Source organism: Budorcas taxicolor, chromosome 16, assembly GCF_023091745.1.
Source record: "Budorcas taxicolor isolate Tak-1 chromosome 16, Takin1.1, whole genome shotgun sequence".
NCBI lineage: Eukaryota > Metazoa > Chordata > Mammalia > Artiodactyla > Bovidae > Budorcas > Budorcas taxicolor.
The window spans coordinates 41948532-41963958 of record NC_068925.1 but is presented as its reverse complement, the minus strand read 5'-3'; the positions used below and the strand labels follow the sequence as shown (position 1 = coordinate 41963958).

The window sequence follows — 15427 nt, the reverse complement described above, 5'->3', positions numbered from 1 at the left end:
CTTCACCTTGGAGTAAAGAACCAAAAGTTGAGGACCCAGTGAGATGACACGTGGCAGATTCCCATTATACTGGAGTGGGTAGCTGTTCCCTACTCCAGGGGATCTTCCCAACCCAGGGATTGAACCCAGGTCTCCCACATTGTGGGTGGATTCTTTACCATCTGAGCCACCAGGGAAGCCCAAGAATACTGGAGTGGGTAGCCTATCCCTTCTTTAGCCAATCTTCCCGACTCAGGAATTGAACTGGGGTCTCCTGCATAGCAGGCAGATTCTTTACCAGCTGAGCTGCCAGTGAAGCTCCAAGTAAGGAGCAGCTAAGAGAAAAGACCCTGATGCTTGGAAAGATTGAAGGCAAAAGGAGAAGGGAGAGGCAGAGGATGAGATGATTAGATAGCATCACCGACTCAATGGACATGAATCTGAGCAAACCTCGTGAAATAGTGAAGGACAGGGGAGCCTGGCGTGCTGTAGTCCATGGGGGCGCAAAGAGTCAGGCAGGACTTAATGACTGAATGAGAGAAGTGTGTCCTAAGTAACTTCCTGGAATAGTTCCTTTCAAGCCTTATGTTTTCCTTCTAAGTAATGGCATCCTTTCAAAATACACACAAAAACCTCACACAGAATTCTAAGCTACAAGACCTAAGTGAAGCTGAGTGAGTTAAATGGAGATGAGGACCCCTGGGAACCCCATCTGCTCCACCTCCCATGGAGCCCCACCTTCTTGGAACCCCTTGTGTGCTTTGGAACCCAGTTTGAAAACTCGGTCCTAAAACCTCAGCTGGTGTTGGAGTCTGCCTTGAAGCTACTGGGGTTCAGACAGCCCAGAGCTCTGTAGAAGACGGAAATGCAGACAGGTATCTGTAAGCACTTCCCAGGAGTATGTTTCAATGTGGACAAAATAATCAGATGGTTCATTGCTCAAAGCGCTTTCTTAGCCCCTTCCTTGAAAGGCTACTGAAAAGGGGTTTCAAGATCGATTTCCCCAAAACAGGATGTGGCCAACAGAGTCAGGAAAGCTTGAGCCCAGTGACCTTTGCCAGGCTGACTCTTGTTGGCATTAAGTATTACCAGGCCACAAATCTGTATTGTCCACTCTGGCGTGACCTTGGCTTTGGGTCACAGTACTCCAGAGTCTCTTGCCTCTGACATAGGCTCCAGTTCTGGCCCTGAATCAGAGCCTCAAGTTGCTGGATGGGTTTTGATTGGATCCAGTCCAGAGCTTCTTAACCTGGTGTCTGGGACAGGCATCAGGGGGACCCAATGATCTCTTAAAAGTATAAAAATCTGTCTCTTTGTGCATTCTTCTTCAGACTGGGTTTATGTTACTTTCTCCAGCTCCTCAAAGGGCTCCACAACCAGCAAAAGATTAAGACTTACTGCAAACCCTTTAGTTTCCACCTCCTTTGAGAAGTCTTCTGAGATTTCCTTAATTTACAGTGATCTTTCCCTTGTCTGAATTATCAAAGCTCAAGGTCACTTGGGAGGATCCAGCTGGGTGACCTCGAGTTTAGATGGAAGGAGCTGGCACTCACTCATTCCTCAAAGTTGGCTTCCAGCTAGAGGTGCCACCCTGGTTGTAAATGAATGAAATACAACCGTGCTGTTTTCCTGCTTATCAGTTACTTGTTCAAAGCAAACTCTGATAACCAAAGACTACCTTAATCCTTTGGCAAGTAACCCACTCATTGTATGCAAATACTGCTGCTCAGTGCTTTAAAAAAATGTTTTGGTGAGGTCAAACTTAAGTACATCCTGTTGACTCCTGGACTGCTCATCAATTCTCTTTCCAGAACCCTCTGTGTACTAGGTAGTTCCCATTATTAAACAGCTTGTCTCTTGACCTCTCCATAACCCTGACTGGGGTGGGCTGGGCCAGGTTGATAATATTTGACCCAGAGGGAAAGGGCCTAGTGTTGAAGCTAAAATCCTGGGTTTGAAACCTGCCTCAGGCCAACCATCCAGGGCAACTCACTTCACTTGTATCTTAGAAATGGGCTGTTGATGGCCACTGTGGAAAACAGGATGGAGGTTTCCCAAAAAACAAAAAATAGAACTACCCTATCAGCCAGCAGTTCCCCTCTTGGGTATATATCTGGGAAAAAAAAAATCAAGGACACTAATTCAAAAAGGAACATGCACCCCAATGTTCATAGCAGTGTTATTTACAATTGCCATGATACAGAAGCAACCTGAGTGTCCATGAACAGATGAGTGGATGAAGATGTGGTGTATATCTATATCCATATCCATATGTACACACACACACACACACACACACACACACACACACACACTCACACACACGCTGGAATATTACTCAGTCATAAAAAAGAATGAAATGTTCCCACTTGGAGGGCATTATGCAAAGTCAAACAAGTCAGAGAAAGACACATACTATATGATATCACTTATATGTGGGATCTGAAGAATACAACAAACCAGTGAATATAACAACAAAAAGCAGACTCACAGATATAGAGAACAAATGAGTGGTTACCATTGGGCAGGAGTGGCAATATAAGGATGGGGGAGGGGAGGTACAAGCTATTGGGTATATGACAAGCTCAAGAATGTACTGTACAACACGGGGAATACCGCCAACATTTTGCAATAATGGTCAATGGAAATTAACCTTTAAAAAGGACATAAAAATTAAAAAATTATTTTTTAATTGGAAAAAAGAAAAGAAGAAAAGCAATGGGTTGCTGATCACACCTGCCTCTGGGCCTAGATAGGACAATGAATGTGAAAAAGCCCTGTGGAGTCAGTCCTGTAGGCTACCACAGTCACACAGGGTACGGACCAATGTCTCAAGCTGTCTGGGGAGCCCGAGGAAGCCCTCAGCATCCAGTTCGGGTCTAAGTTATGACTGATGGTCAGAATGAAGGATGTGAACACAGGCTTGGCCTGCACCTTCCCTCCTCCTCCTCCTCTTCTCTCTCCAGCATCCTGAAAAACCCCACCAAAGGAATGACCCCATCACTGAAGGACCCTGCTGAGGTCAGGCTGAGAAGTGCTGTCTTCTTTTAATTTTTGAGCATTGGTTGATTGATGCTGGTGGCCTCTCTTCCTCCTGGCCCCTGACTCTGTCTGGGTCACTGACATCACTCTAGTAACAGTGGTTCACAGAATCAGTGGGGTGGAAGGGACCCAGGTGATAGTCCAGAACCCAGCCTCTCTTGATCCAAGAATCCACAGTTCCCTCACTGCAGCCTGCTGACCCCGGAAAAGCTCCAGAGGGCAGGAAGGTGCTCCTGGGCCCCAGCCTCGTGTGGACCTTCTTCCACCTGAAAGGCGGCCGATACTGTCTCCAGCCCCTGAAGCAGTCAACCAAACGCTTCTGGATTGGCCATCTCACCTAAGTCATGGCTTCTGGTCCTTGTCATCCGGAGCCTGCTCCCTGGGTGCCCCCCAGTTGCTCAAGGACCTTCTCAAAGTGTTGACCGATACTGCCCACAATGTTCCTGGGCTCCCTTGACATAGTAGAACTGAGAAGTGTCTCCTTCGCTCAGGGCACCAATACAGTTGCTTTCATTTTCTTTGCAGAGGGAGTTAAACTTCTGTTGCCATTAAAGTCATCTTACTGGAGCTGACTCCCCTTTCCAGAGCATCAGGGACTTTATTGGAGATGACCATCACACACCAGGACGTAAGTGCCACCAAAGAGAACCTTGTTAACGTGGCTCCCTGCGGCAGCCCTAAGCCCAGCTGCCTAAATTGAGGAATGAATTTGACATAGTCACAGCTTCCCCAGAGCCGCGTCACCATTTTTCACCCCAGGCATCCACAAGCACAGATCATAGCTTGCTGAGCAGGGGTCTCCCCAGAAGACTCTGAGGCCTGGATGCCAGATGACTCGCACCCATCCCTCCAGGGGTACACCAGCTTACCCAGATCTTACTTCAGCCCACACAATTCCATTGGACTAAAGATATCAACAGCAGTGTCTTCTCAAATCCAAGCACTAAGCTGAGAGCAGACTCAAGCTTTAGAATGCCCTCAGAAGGGAGCCAGGCAAGTCTGATCTCATGTACTTAGAGGAGCCCAAGGAGCACCCCAACCCCTCTCCTGCCCTTGGCCTGCCACCCCCCATACCCCCCACTCCCTAAGTGATCTGGTGAAGACTTAGGTTAGATCCTGTCACCTCAGAAAACTAAGATGATGGCATCTTGTCCCATCACTTCATGGGAAATAGATGGGGAAACAGTGGAAACAGGGTCAGACTTTATTTTTGGGGGGCTCCAAAATCACTGCAGATGGTGATTGCAGTCATGAAATTAAAAGACACTTACTCCTTGGAAGGAAAGTTATGACCAACCTAGACAGCATATTAAAAAGCAGAGACATTACTTTGCCAATAAAGGTCCGTCTAGTCAAGGCTATGGTTTTTCCAGTGGTCATGTATGGATGTGAGAGTTGGACTGTGACAAAAGCTGAGCGCCGAAGAATTGATGCTTTTGAACTGTGGTGTTGGAGAAGACTCTTGAGAGTCCCTTGGACTGCAAGGAGATCCAACCAGTCCATTCTGAAGGAGATCAGCCCTGGGATTTCTCTGGAAGGAATGATGCTAAAGCTGAAACTCCAGAACTTTGGCCACCTCATGCGAAGAGTTGACTCATTGGAAAAGACTCTGATGCTGGGAGGGATTGGGGGCAGGAGGAGAAGGGGACGGCAGAGGATGAGATGGCTGGAAGGCATCACCGACTCGATGGACATGAGTCTGAGTGAACTCCAGGGGTTGGTGATGGACAGGGAGGTCTGGCGTGCTGTGATTCATGGGGTCGCAGAGTCAGACACTACTGAGCGACTGAACTGAACTGAACTGTCACTTCTACTTCCCTTCACAGAACCTGCCAACAGCTCCCAGCTTCACTTGGAGCCAAAGCCAGAGCTGATTCTAGAGATTGCTGGCCCTACCTGCCCTGCCCTGCTCCCCGTCTCCTGCCCCCTGCCCTGCTCCTGGTCTCCTGCCCTGCTCCCCCAGCCCACGCCTTCCTGTTCTGCTCCCTGACCCCCCATTACTTGCCCATCCCCTGCCCCCCACACTGCAGCCCTCGTTACTCACTCTGCTCCAGCCACAATGGCCCCCTCCCAGCTCCCCAAATACCCCAGGTACATTTCTTTGAGCCCCTCTCTTTCCTCTACCTGGAACGCTGCTCCCTCCATTCCCGTCAGGTTGTCTGTCACTGGACCTCATCTCTTTCCTCCTTACTGTGATGTAATGGGCTGTTTTCTGCATCCTGTTTTTATCTGTCTCCCTCACCAAACTGCCGACTCTACATGGGTGGGGACTGGTGTCTGCTTTGCTCACTGCTGCTGTATCTCTACGCTTAGAACAGTGCCAGGCACACATAGGGTGCACCACAGACTTGTGGAATGAATGAATGAGTTCCCACCAACCATTCATTTGCTAAACTATTCTGGTATTCGGCACTTAAAAAAAAATTTTGTAAACTGTAATTATAATTTTTTTAAAATTATTTTTTGGCTGTGCCGTGTAGCACAGGGGATCTTAGTTCCTAGACCAGGAATTGAACTCGTGGACCCTGCAGTGGAAGCACGGAGTCTTAATCACCAGACCACCAGGGAAGTCCCCTAACATTCTCTTTTCGAGAATCCAGAACTTTAATGACTTCATGCCTTTTAAGGGACCTCACTCATCTCTCGGCAGACGAGTGTGCGTTTGGGAACACTAGCAGTACTCTTGCCTGGAAAATCCCATGGACGGAGGAGCCTGGTAGGCTGCAGTCCATGGGGTTGTGAAGAGTCAGACACAACTGAGCGACTTCACTTTCACTTTTCACTTTCATGCATTGGAGAAGGAAATGGCAGCCCACTCCAGTGTTCTTGCCTGGAGAATCCCGGGGACAGGGGAGCCTGGTGGGCTGCCGTCTATGGGGTCGCACAGAGTGGGACACGACTGAAGCGACTTAGCAGCAGCAGCAGCATCTAAACCGATTTGCTTGTCTCCTTTTCATTTGCCTTCAACTCTTTCCTAACCTTCTTGGTTCATCTGAATAATATGTTTCAAATGTCTCCCTTTCAAGCATCATATACACTTGGTGTATTTTTTAGATTGTGTCTTCTAAAGGGAGCAAGGAGAACATCTCACAACATTCTAGGTAAGGTCGTGCTTTGGCCTGAGGGTACAGGAGAACAGGTTGGGTCTGGAACCATTCGAGCCCAGGTGCCCATAACTGTGTGGGCTCTTCAGAGTGGCAGGTTGGGATGAAGACTCTAGGGACAAGTTGTAGTGAGGACAACAACTGGATCTCTTTCCTTGGGGGAAAAGGATGGCTAATGGCTCCCTTTTCATCAAAATGGCCAAGATAATTTTCTCAAAGTGGTAAGAATCGTTTCTCAGCAAATCACTAGATAAATATGGGACAGAGAAAGTAACTATTTTGATAAAGAGACTGGAAGGGCTCTGGGTTGGGGATAAACCAATGGCCGAGGCTCTGAAAAGCAGAAAGTTCAGAAGAGCTTGGAGTCTGCCCAAGAATGAGCAGATGCCCAGATAGATGGACGATGGATGTCCTGACCCAGGGTCAGATTTCCAGGTTAGGGAGCACTCTCTGATTTTAGGATATACCCTGCAAGTTCCACTTGACATGTTAATTGGGAAACTCGGGCCCTTCGTTCCTTTGGAAGCCGCAAGTTGAAAACACTAACGTCTCCTTCAAGAACTGAAATAAATCACACGGCCGGCTACCTGGTGGCTGTTAAAGGGGTTTAGAAATGGACGTGAGGCCGTCTACAGACCGAGGGCACATTTTCCAACTCTGAGCTGCTTCTTTTTCATTCCTTGGGATCTGATGCACAGCACAAAAGGCTCAGATCTGCAGTGATGAGGACAAATGTCTTTTGCAGAGAACTTGGCATGAGGTTGCTTTCCTGGGATGGCTGAGCCATGTGTGTTAGTCTCTCAGTCGTGTCTGACTCTTTGTGATCCCATGGACTGTAGTCTGCCAGGCTCCTCTGTCCATGGGCTATTCCAGGCAAGGATACTGGAGTGGGTTGCCATTTCCTTCTCCAGGGGATCTTCCCAACCCAGGATGGAACCCGGGTCTCCTGCATTGCAGGTGGATGCTTTACCATCTGAGCTACTAGGGAAGCTACTAACAGGAGCTGTAACAGAATTTTAGAGCATGCCAGGGTCTTAGGGATCATTGCGTCCCCTTTCATTTTTACAGGTGTGCTTCTTAGCTGCAGCCTGGAGAAGGAAGTGACTTTTCCAGGGTTGTAGCAAAGTCACGTCTAGAACCCAGGTGAGCCTGGTCACAAGAGGCGTGGTCCCAGATGTGGGCACCTTTGTTCCCCAGGGGAAGTGGGTGGGGCAGTAAAAGGGAGGTGTTTGTCTATTCAGGTGACAGTCCAAATTGTAAAGTCCATTGTTTGAAACCCAAGGACCAGATGCTGCATGCTGAAAGAATTTCCTAGATGCCACAGGTAGGACAGGTAGGCTACTTTCCTGCTCTCAGACTGCAAGAGATGAGAACCTGGTACTTTTCCTAGAAATTCCTAGCAAAGGCTGCATTCTGGGTGAGAAGGGGGGAAGTAAGCCACTGCTGTTTCCCATGTCACCCCAGCTGTGTGACTTTCATGACACATCAATTGTTTAATGCAGCTACTTTGGCCTGATGACTCTGGGTTCCAAGATTACCTGCCTGGATCCTTCTCTCCTCTTTCTTCTTTTTCCTCTTCTCATCAGTACTGGCCTAACTCAGAGTGTGAGACACAAATTATTCCTTCCCCTGATCCCTAGTCCATGCAACATTATTTTTCTTTTATTCCCTTCTGCCTCCCACCCCCAGCTTCAGCCAGGTGCACAGTCTTTCATCAGTGGTTTCTTGCACGTGGGTTACCCCTCCCGCACCTCTACTGGTTGAAACTCTTGATGTGCTCTAAGCCTCGCTCAGATGCCACCTTCTTCAGGAAGCCTTCCATGCACTCTTGTTATAGATGAATAGCTCTGGGCTTCTGTGCTGTGCTGAGTCGTGTCTGACTCTTGCGACCCCATGGACTGCAGCCACCAGGCTCCTCTGTCCATGGGATTTCCTAGGCAAGAATACTGGAGTGGGTTGCTATTTCCTCCTCCAGGGCATCTTCCCAGCTCAGGGATTGAACCTGCGTCTCCTGCATTGACAGGCAGATTCTTTACCCTGAGCCACCTGGGAAGCCTTCTGTGTAGTGTACCCCACCCCCCAACTTCATGTCTACCCAGGACCTCAGAATGTGATCTCATTTGGAAGTAAAGTCTTCAGAGATGTAATTAGTTAAGGATCCCAAGACAAGGTCATACTGGATTCATGTGGGCCCAAATCCAACAACTGGTGTTCTTATGAGAAGAGAGGACACACAGACACAGAGAGATAGCAAAGACAGTCACGTGAAGGAGGCAGAGATGGGAGTGATGCTGCCACAAGCCAAGGAATGCCAACCAGGACTCACCAGGAGTGCGGAGGGAGGGGGAGGGAGGAGGAAGAATTCTCCCTGGAGTCTCTGAATGAGGGGGGCCCCACCAACCCCCAGATTTCAGATTTCTACCCTCCAGATTGTGAGAGAATACACTTCTATTGCTGCAAGGCGCCAACTTGGTGGTCATTTGTTACGGCAGTTACAGGAAACGTACACTATAGCTTGTGCCTTGACAGTAAGCACCTGGCCATGTCTCTGAGCCTTCTTTGCTCTACCCACCCCTCTCCAGGCCCAGCTCTGCACTGAACACTTGACAGACACCTCGGGCAGGTTTGTTGGACTAGGTCTCTCTGAGGTGGTCATCAAGGGGTAGTTGGGCCTGGGCCTGCCCCAGTGCCAGGATGGGGAGGATTTGCTGAATGGATGTGATTCACCAGACTGGGTGAAGGGTCTATTCCTAGTGAGCTGCTTTAAGAAAAAGGCTACAGACCCATGGACCATAAATTCAACAACAAAGCAGGTGCAACTCTGAACCAGTCCTCATACTGGCTCCGCGAAATGGGTCCCGGAGTCCTGGCTCTCTCTTCCATGAAGGGACTGGGTCCCTGCTCAAGGGTTCTGCCATCACGGCCCAGGGCTCTAAATCAGCCACTTGCCTCCTACTGGGCCAGAGGCTGGAATAATCCCTGCAGATACTTCCAAACACACAGTTCACTCCTGTCCTCCAGGGGACTGTTGCTAAAACCAGGTCAAAGCCAAAAACTAGAGGCTAGGTCTACCACTAGCCTACCCAGAGCCTTGGAGGTGTAGGGGTGAGCCCAAGCTCTATGAATGCTTTCATGGAAGGAGTTCCAGAAGGACACAGCAAATATAAAGGAGTTGTAATGGGCAATTACCCAGCAAGAGTTTTTGCCTTGGAGACCCGGGCCATAACTGGCCCTGCCTGGGTGAACCTTGTACAAGGTGGTTAAGCAGAGATATCTCAAGGTGAAGAACTTTCCAACTTTTGTGCCTTTGGGTCTCTTTAAGAAAAACCCTTATTTGGGTCATCTCTGCAGCCTAAGGGGCACCACCGCCCCCAAATATTACCAAATCATTAGACTCAAGGTTGTTTTTTGGAAACTGGGTTGTTGCACCCCAAAAGTTAACGGACCTTTCTCGGACATGCAAGCAATCTGCAGACTCTGATTCTCCTCCCTTCTTTCTCTTTAGGGGGGCCTTTCCCCTTGGATCCTGCCTCTACTTCCACCCAGGGGAGGAGGGTCACGTGGGCCATGGAGGAGGCCTGCCTAACATTGCTGCAGGCTGTGGGTGGGCGCCATGCTCCCCAGCTCTCTCCAGCTGCTCCATGACCACCCTGAGCCCACCATCCACTTAACTCTCTCAGCCGTCTCCCCCAAAGTCCCCATTCCACAACACTCAGCCCTGTGTCCCCAAGCCCACTAGCCCCCACACACTCCCAGCTCTGGGAGTGGTCCCAAGGCCCTTTCACTGAGCCTCAGATGGATTCAGGCAAGAAACCTTGATTCTAAATTCCCAGCCATGACAGCGAGCCTAAGGCTCATTAAAACGCAGCTCCAGTAATTGGTCTGATAATTACAAGTTATAGGGAGGGCTCTTGGTCATTCTGACTGGTCTGAGGACTGAACCCGCGGTAAATGGCACTGGAAGGTTCATAGGGCCCCTGGTTCCTTTTTCTGGTGACCAGATACCAATTAAGACATATCACTCAATGGTCCTGGCTTTATTCTTCAGAAGATACCCATTTCAAATTCAGTGGGGCATGGTTCCCAGTGTATGGTGCCGCTCTGCCCCTCCCCCACCCCAATGCCATACACTTCTTTCAATTTAGGCTTGTTTATAGTCAGTCAAGTTTTTCCAGATTGACTAAAAGAGTTCTTCATATGCCTACTGCAGCCAGTTACAAGAGCAGTGAGAGACCCAGGACTTGGGCCAGCTGGAAGAGCCAGAAGAAAAGTTTCTGTGGGATGCAGACAGCTAGGGAATGACAATCACACGCGATTGTCCCAAACCCTCCAGCTCCCCCTCCCCGCAAGGGCACCCTCATCTGCCACTCCTCCGTAACAGAGGTGGGGGTGGGGTGGGGGCATCACTCCTAAGGAAATGAAACTGCTGAGAACAACTTCTGCTTCTCCTTTTTCGGTGTTTCCAAGGGTTAAAAAACACTTCTGAGCTCCTCTTCCAACTGCAAGGTCAAGCAGCTGTCCAAGCCACCCAAGGAGAAGCAGGAGCTGGGGGACAGCCGACCCCAGCTAACTTATTCAGCCTTGACAGCCTCCAACCTACAACCACCACCTCCCTTTAAACACCGCCCAGGGAAGGAAGAGTTAATCGGCAATCGGCTTTGGCTGATGGTTCAGGCTCCAAAGTTCAGTCCCAGTCAGAGCCACCCCGGAGGAATTGTAAATCTCGGGGCAGTATTTAACAAAACAAAAGCAACCTGGAATTACATGCAGGTTTGGTTTTCTACAGTACATATTTACTTAATCCCCTAGGTATGTGGCTCCATGTCAGATCAGCTGGCTTTGCCGGCCCTTTCACCCCCCTTGCTCACAGCAGTTTAAATTTCAAACTAATTCCCTGTTTTTGCTCTTCCTCTTCACAGGGCTGGCTGGAGACAGCCCAGCCTGCTGGCCTCAAATCTCTCTCTATTGCTCTAGTCACTGGGTGAGTCAGCCTGGCTTGGGTTGGCGTTGGGTGACAGCTGGCTCAGCCTCCCCACTCTTAGGCACCAGGTCTGGGAAAACTGGAGGAAGAGGTGCTGGAACTACCAAAAAGTTAAAGGCAGGGCTTGAGAGTTGGAAGGGGGGAGGGGTGGCTCACCACAGTGCCACCTCCCCCTCCTCTTAGTGGGAGGGATCCCCTCCCGGGCTGTATTTGGGTGGGGGTGGGGGGGTGGTATGCGGAGGCAGCACTGAAACGAGAATGAGGACTCTGGAACAGCTGCTGGTTAGCCTGTCCCCTCTCTCTCGATTTCGGAACACCTGGCTTCCGAGTGCCTATCAGGCTAGGCTAGGCATCCACCACCGCTTCCCGCTTTTCAAACCACACCGAGTACCCCCTCTTTCCCAGCTTCCAGAGCCGCAGCCGTCCAGGTTGGGGCTGGGAAGCGGGTTGCCAAGGAAAATACGAAGCGCCAGCTAGCAGGCGGCTCCCCGCTCTACTCAGGAGCGCACACACCCTGCCTTACCAGGGTGGCGGCAGAGGGAAAGCGAGGGCAGGAAAAAACGCAACACCTTCCTTTGGGAGGGAAGAATGTGGGAAATGGGTGGGTCTGCTAAGTTTCGAGGTAGGGGTGAACAGCCAGCCACAGATCCCAAAGGAGAGGGGCAGCTCCGGACCTGCCAAAAAAGACAGACAGTCGGCTGCCCGGGAAATGTACAAGGTGAAACTAACTAGCTCAGCACTCGCGGGTGGCGCAGAGAAGTAGGGTGGCCGGCGACTTTCAGACCCTGGGCGCGGGTTCCGGCAGCGGCAGCAGGTGGGCGCACCCCCTGTCCCCTGGGCCCCGCTCGCCTCCGGCCCCCACCACTCTGGATTCGCGGGGCCCCGGTACCTTTCTGGCGCCGCGCTCCGCGAACTCGCGAGCTAGCTGGCGCCCGATGCCTCTCCCGCCGCCGGTGATGAGGACGTTCTCCCGGGACAGGTCCCGCAGCTTGGCGGGCAGCAGGAGCCCGACCGCAGCCTTCACCACCAGATAGATCATCTGCAGAGGGAACACCACCAGCGCGCCCAGCCGTTTCCACACCATCCTCCGCGCCGCGGAGCCGGGCGGCGGGGGCCAAACTCCCCGCACCGAACAAAACAGGACTTAAAAAAGAAAACACCCCCAAACAGTAATAAGTAAACCGAATAAGGGGGCAGAGAGGCGTCCCACCTGGCCACTCTTGAAATCACCTCTTCCCCAATGCAAAGCAAGCACCCGGTGAGAAAAAGAGGGGGGAGAGAGAGAAAAAAAAAAAGATAAATCCTCCGGAGGAGAAAAAGCGTCTCCGAAGGTTGGGACAGTAAGAGGGGTGGAGGGGAAGCCAGAGGTGGAAAGTTCTAACAAGAACTTTCTTGCCCCGGCAGCCAGCCGTTTCGGCTGGGGAATTCTCAGGTAATGTTTACAGGCTGACAGAGGAGTTTAGGCAGGGGAAGGAAAAAAAAAAAAAAAAAAAAAGAGGCACCAACCACACGCGCGCACCCTGCTACAGTCCCGCGGTTTCAAAGTGCAAGATAAAAAAAAAAAAACACGTTTCCAAATTGTAGCGCCCCCCCAACCCCTTTTCCAGGAAAAAAAAAAAAAAAAAGAAAGTAGGGGGGAAAAGTGCTTGGAGCTCCCAGTTTCAGCCCGCGAAAGTCTCCAGACTCATTGCTATTCTTGGGCTCAGGAAATTGCTTAAACGCAATCTGATTGCCAGCAACGTGCAGGAGAAGTGGGGGGTCCGGGTGTCAGTTTCTTTCCGTGCATGGCTCGCCCTCGCGCGCGCCCGCTCTCTCCGGCTCCCTCCCTCCCTCTCTCTTCCAGCGGAGGCTGGGAGTTGCCGCTCGATCCGGCTCCCTCTCTCTCCCTTGTTAGCATTTATTGCCTTCTTTTTGTCCTTTCCAACTTGGAGAGGGCCCGGGTGCGGAGCGCGAGTGGATCGGACGACTGAGTCTACGCCGCCTTATCCGTTCGCTCCTGGGACAGCCGCGGCTCAGAACGAGAGGGCGGCCCTTTTTCCCCCCCATTTTTTAAAAATAATACCCCATTAAGTCTGATTGACAGTTAAAGTTGTTCTGAGGCTTCGCTATGGTTCCTCTGAGTGGCTGCCGCGGGCTCCCCTCCCCCTGCGCAGTGGCGGGGTGCGCGCCCGGGCGCGCACACGGGCTCGCAGAGACTCCGCTCTCCCCAGGCCGGCTCCCCTAGCTGCAAGCAGGGGCTTGCCGGCTGTGTCCCTGAGGGCTCGCCACAGTAACTCGCACACGCTGGAACCGACTCCAGCGAACCGGCTCCCTCCTCGAGGCATGCCTTCTGGCCCGGGGCTAGGTCTGCCTGAGCAGGGAAGCCTGCAGGCCAGGTGACCTCCGGTGTGTGCCTGCCGGGCAAACCCGGGGGAGCTTATGCTCGCCTTGATCCATCAGGTCGCCCAGGGTTTATTTCAGGTCATTTGATCGTCCCCTGCCTCCAGGTAGGACCAGGAAGCCACTTCTGACCCTTACTCAGAAGCCTCCTGTCTTCACTTAGAGAGCACTTTCTAAGTCTAACCCGAGTCCGTCGTGTTGTAAGGGCCGGGGGAGCGGGGGAAGGGACGGGGAACCGCTGGGGAGCAAGGTTTTGCTTTGAGGGGTGGGGGTGGGCAGGGTAAGGGAACCTCTGCCCCTAAGGTGTCAATAAAATCCCCATAAGATTAGCTGGGAGCGTATTTATTGCTCATCTGGGCTAGAATTACCTTGACTGACAGCAATTTCCTTAACAAACGCCTGTAAACAAAACTTGCTAAACCTGACCCTCCCCCCCCCCCCGCCCCGCACCCCCCCCCCCAAGCCCTTGCCCCTACCCCTCCCCATGCTGTGCAGGCGGACTTCTCTCTTTGGGTCTCCCTGGGCTGCCCTCCGCGGGGTGGGGTGGGCCCACCTTGTAACCTCTTGCTTTCTCCCAACGAGAATGTCTCCCCTGCCGGAGGGTGGGACCCAGCTATTTAGAGTTGTCTGTTGCAGAAAGTCTGGGAGGTGAGTCACGAAAAAGCAGCGCCAGTGAAAATCACTGATCGGACTTGCCTCCTGCTGCCCCTGATGGTCCCAGGCCTGGAGGAAGAGAGGATGAGCCCGGGAGCTTGCCCTGTAATCTGGGCCAGCGCTTCTCCAGCGAGAGGGTTGTTCGAATCAGTACCGTTTAATGATCTGCTGAAGATCCGGGGAGAATGTCACTTTGAGAAAAGCTGGTTTGGGGAGGGTGTGGCTGGGGGTTTAACTCCTCCCTTGGCTGCAAAGACCTTGTAGCTCTGGAGAAAACTTCTGCCCGCGTGGATCTTCCTTCTAGGTGAATTTGGGAAGTCATTATGTCACCCGCTGGAAGAGCAAAAAGGGGTAGGAAGAGTGTGGCTGGATGACTGAGGGCTTCGATTATGAAACTGAAGCCTCCCACTGACCTTGCAAGGGGGGGTATCATTATCCCAGTCTGCCAGGTAGTGCAGGAGGGAGGGCTCCAGATCCAGACATGATTCCTTTTCCTACCCCATCCCACCCCACCCTATTCTGGCAGGAGGAGAGGACCAGGCTCCCTCCTGCCTCGATCCAACCCTCCAAATATAGGACCCCAAGACAGGCCATTGCCTTCCTAGACTCCCATGCCACAGCTAAAGGCAGGACTTGGTCCACATGAAGGCCTCCTCCCACCTAGGAGGTCTGTAAAAATGGGAAAGAAATCCCAGCCCTGGAGAGGCTCTCCCCACCCAGCGGTGGCGGGTGTCTGCGGGGCCTGCCAAGACAACTGGGAAAGTCTGGCGCTGAAACCCCTGCGCGCAGCCTGTTCTCATCTGTTATCCTCGACGCCACCTAGTGGTGTGAATGCGATACTGCGCCTCCAAGCTGCCCAAGTCTCCAGCCTCCAGTGTTCCTGCTATGCTACCAGCCATCCTTTTTCTTCCAGGCTTTTCTCCCACCTAAGATGAACACTTCAAGCCTAAAAAGGCTTGCAAGTATCATAGCTCCACTTCCCCACACACTCGCTGCTGTGTGGAGTAGGTTATTGAAACACAGGGATGTGAAGCAACTCTTAAACCCAGCAGTGTGTTCACCGAAATCCACTGATGCTCACCAGCCAGCCAACCCTGTTCAGATACCAGATCAGCTGGGAGACCTCTAGGTCCCACTTACATTTGCCTTGGGTGTAAGTTTGAGTGGGAAGGGGGTTGAGAACCCAAATTAACCTTCAGTGTATCAGGACTGTTACACGTACTTTGACTTCATCTCCGAAACAGTCTCCAGGGGTGGGCATCACGATGCCACTGTATTAACACTGGGC

General features: G+C 51.6%; 1 protein-coding gene across 1 annotated transcript in view; it reads right to left on the bottom strand.

The window, feature by feature from the left end:
* The window catches only part of DHRS3 (dehydrogenase/reductase 3), a 50570-nt gene extending 37430 nt beyond the window's left edge, over positions 1-13140 (bottom strand). Inside the window, exon 1 of the mRNA XM_052653674.1 lies at positions 11996-13140. Within this exon, the coding sequence (XP_052509634.1) occupies positions 11996-12190 (195 nt within the window). The 5' untranslated portion in view covers positions 12191-13140. The remainder of the gene's footprint in view (positions 1-11995) is intronic.
* Between the last annotated feature and the right edge of the window lie 2287 nt (positions 13141-15427).